This window comes from Mustela putorius, unplaced genomic scaffold (genome assembly GCF_011764305.1).
Source record: "Mustela putorius furo isolate JIRA1106 unplaced genomic scaffold, ASM1176430v1.1 tig00537295_pilon_pilon_pilon, whole genome shotgun sequence".
Classification (NCBI taxonomy): Eukaryota; Metazoa; Chordata; class Mammalia; order Carnivora; family Mustelidae; genus Mustela; species Mustela putorius.
The window spans coordinates 1658052-1661769 of NW_025422433.1; the positions used below are offsets into that span (position 1 = coordinate 1658052).

The 3718-nt window shown below is 41.0% G+C and overlaps 1 protein-coding gene across 1 annotated transcript; it reads left to right on the forward strand.

Annotated features, from left to right (window-relative positions):
• Positions 1 to 1491: 1491 nt before the first annotated feature.
• LOC101693951 (putative olfactory receptor 2B8) lies at positions 1492 to 2430 on the forward strand. Its single transcript, XM_004779987.3, has one exon. It carries the CDS (start codon positions 1492 to 1494, stop codon positions 2428 to 2430), a length of 939 nt encoding a protein of 312 aa, XP_004780044.2.
• The last annotated feature ends 1288 nt before the right edge of the window (positions 2431 to 3718 follow it).

Consider the following 3718-nt stretch of genomic DNA (forward strand, 5'->3'; position numbering starts at 1 on the left):
TTCCACTAGAGTATGCCCGACCAAGGTATGTTCAGAGTTTCTGAAAATTAATATAGTAATTTTAAGTGTTTAGGCAAACTTAAGCACTGTATTTAAATGGTGTTTTCAGGTTCTCTCTGATTGTTTCGTTGTTTTACTACTCTAAGGAAACACAAATTCCAAACATGTAGCTTTCATAAAAATAACATCTTAGAGAGGTAATTCTGATGCAATGTTTTTTTTTTTAATTTTTAATTTTTTATAAACATATATTTTTATCCCCAGGGGTACAGGTCTGTGAATTACCAGGTTTACACACTTCACAGCACTCACCAAAGCACATACCCTCCCCAATGTCCATAATCCCACCCCGTTCTCCCAAACCCCCTCCCCCCAGCAACCCTCAGTTTGTTTTGTGAGATTAAGAGACAAACCATAAGTGACTCTTAATCTGATGCAATGTTTATAGGCAGAACTACTACTGATATTTTTAATGTAATTGAATTATTTGTATATGTACATTCTAGATCTTAAATTCCTATATCTGAACACATTTTTGAGTTTCTTTTTTATTATATTCTATTGCAGTATAATAGTAGTAATAATGTGTATGGGTGTATGTATATATATATATGTATATATATATAGTAGTGATTGTGAATCACTACATTTGTATCTTCAGGGTAAATACCCAGTAGTACAATTGCTGTTTCGTACGGTAGCTCTATTATCAACTTTTTCATCTATTTTCAACTTTTTGAGGAAACTCCATGCTGTTTTCCAGAATGGTTGCACCAGCTTGCATTCCCACCAACAGTGTAGGAGGGTTCCCCTTTCTCCACATCCTCGCCAGCATCTGTCATTTCCTGACTTGTTAATTTTGGCCATTCTGACTGGTGTGAGGTGGTATCACATTGTGGTTTTGATTTGTATTTACTGGATGCTGAGTGATGTGGAGCACTTTTTCATGTACATTCTAGCTCTTAAATTCCTATATCTGAACACATTTTTGCGTGTCTTTTGTATTATATTCCATTGTAGGTGAGGTGTGTACAAATCCAGTTGTGTAAAACACAAGATACATATTTGCAATAACATCTCTCCCTCCGTCTGCATCTCCTTCTGATTCTTTCTGATTGTTCTCCTTCTATTTCCTTCATGCTTATTATCTCTAAAATGTATGTACATACTTACAGTCCTTTGAGTCCCATTAAGTTCAGACCAAAAGAACTTTCATACCTATAACCGATGCCAACATGAAGTCCATTATTTCATTTTTCCCATATTACATTTTAAAGATTTACTTTTTGTGATAATGTGGAAGTAAGCTGGTATAAGTTATATCAATTTCAATCATTTATTGAAATAGTTACTTTTAGTATGCCATGGCCAGGTCTTACAACATGAGAGATCCACCTCCAGAGGCACCAACTTTTTTTTTTTTTTCTTTGAAGGTTTCTTTTAAAAGTTGCTAAATACTTGGTCCTGACAGGAAACATGCACTAACAGAGGATGGAACAGAAGAATGGCAGTTCTTTCACGGGGTTTATCCTGCTGGGGTTCTCTGACCGGCCTCAACTGGAGCTAGTCCTCTTTGTGGTTCTCCTGATCTTCTACCTGTTCACTCTGCTGGGAAACACCACCATCATTGCCTTGTCCTACCTCGACCCACATCTACATACTCCTATGTACTTTTTCCTCTCCAACCTAAGCTTCCTGGACCTGTGTTACACGACCAGCACTGTCCCTCAGCTCCTGGTTCATCTCAGGACAGCAGACAAGTCCATCTCGTTTGGTGGCTGTGTAGTTCAGCTATTTGTCTTCTTAGGGCTGGGATGCACGGAATGCATTCTATTAGGGGTCATGGCGTTTGACCGCTATGCAGCCATCTGCAAGCCCCTGCAGTACACCGTGATCATGCACCCCCGTCTCTGTGCCCTCATGGCTTCTGCGTCTTGGTTCTTTGGTTTTGGTAACTCCTTATTGCAGACAGTGCTCATCTTCCTTTTGCCACTTTGTGGGAGAAATAAAATAGACCATTTCCTTTGTGAGGTCCCTGTACTGCTCAAGCTTGTCTGTGTTGACACCACTGTGAATCAGTCTGAGCTCTTCTTTGCCAGTGTGATCATTCTCCTCATACCTGTGGCATTAATCATCTTCTCCTATGGTCAGATCGTCAGGGCGGTCTTAAGAATAAAGTCATCTGCAGGGCAGAGGAAAGCATTTGGCACATGTGGGTCCCACATCACAGTGGTCTCCCTGTTCTATGGCACGGCCATCTATGCTTACCTCCAGCCCAGCAACAGCTATTCCCAGGATCAGGGCAAATTTGTTTCTCTGTTCTATGCCATCATCACCCCCACGGTCAACCCCGTCATATATACACTGAGGAACAAGGATGTGACGGGGGCAATGAAGAAGGTGCTTTGTAGGGGCCAGGACTCCAGATGACTGGGGGGGGGGGGAAGACCCTTTGATGGAACACATTGAATGCCACAGTGATTAAGATGTTTGTGACCTACGTGGATCATCTAAAATTTCCCGTGATAAGTTTCAAGGGAATTTACTTACTCCATTGTTTTATGTAAATGAGTGCTCAAAATCCAAATTCAAGGATTCACACAACTTCCAGAGAGGCTGATTTTTGTTCCTAGATCATTTGCATATATATATATATATATATATATATATATATATATGGATTTATTATTTAATATTTAATTTGAGAAATAGAAAGTATGAGCATCAGGGGTATAGGGAGAGGGAGAAAAAATCTCAAGCAAACTGTACCCTGAGCACAGAGCCTGATGCTAGGATTGGTCGCACAATGCTGAGATCATAACCTGAGTTGAAATCACATGTCAGGCACTCACCACGTGCACCCAACTGGCTGCCCGAGCTCTTCCTCACATTCATATTTTAGAGAGCTCCACAGGTTTTCTTATTTTACTTCCATTTGGGAATCCTATTCCATTTCTAAGTGCAAAGAGACATTTATGCACATGATATGAAAGGCATAGGCAAAATAAGAATAGGAACCACTAACGCGCTGTAAGAAATGTTAACATTTTAGCATTTCGTAGCAACTGCTGGAGAAGGGTGACTTATTCTTGTATATGGATCATGGCCGGATTACCAGGTCCATTGGTTGACTGTATCATTGCTTTTTCACAGAATTAGGTGGGCATCTGTGGGAACAGCATACTTTTAGATGGACAAGAAATTTGGTAACATCACTTCTGATATACCCGTTCAGATATCAGTCCAGGTGTGATGTGAGCAGTGTGACAGTGGCTTTATGCAGCCTGTGTGAGGCGTTCCTGTCACACAGGGGCAGGGCCTGGTGTACTGCTGCCGATACGCTGAGCAGCAGCTGCGGAGCTCCAGACAGTGCTTACGTGTCACGTTGTGCTGCAGGCAGAGGAGCATCTGTGTGAGGTCTGCAAGCCGGCTACATGGCCTGGGAGCCACCCCCTGCATTCAAAATGAGTTTTAGGACATTATTGTATCTGAAAGTACATAACTCAGTTCCTAGTCAATATTCTATATGTTCTATCTACAATAATGCAGCAAAATTTCAAAGGGGAAACATTTAGATCTTCTCTTCGTACCATTTTGTAAATTTTTGATCCAGGCATCAACTGATCTATGCTTTGTATCTCACATCTGCCCAAGACCCCAGGCAATTTGAATGCAGGGACACATGAAAGTAAGAGAAATGACCTCTGTTTCCCTGGAA

What these genes read in the sequence shown, in the direction of transcription:
- LOC101693951 (XM_004779987.3), top strand. Translation starts at nt 1,492, where the DNA reads ATGGAACAGAAGAATGGCAGTTCTTTCACGGGGTTTATCCTGCTGGGG.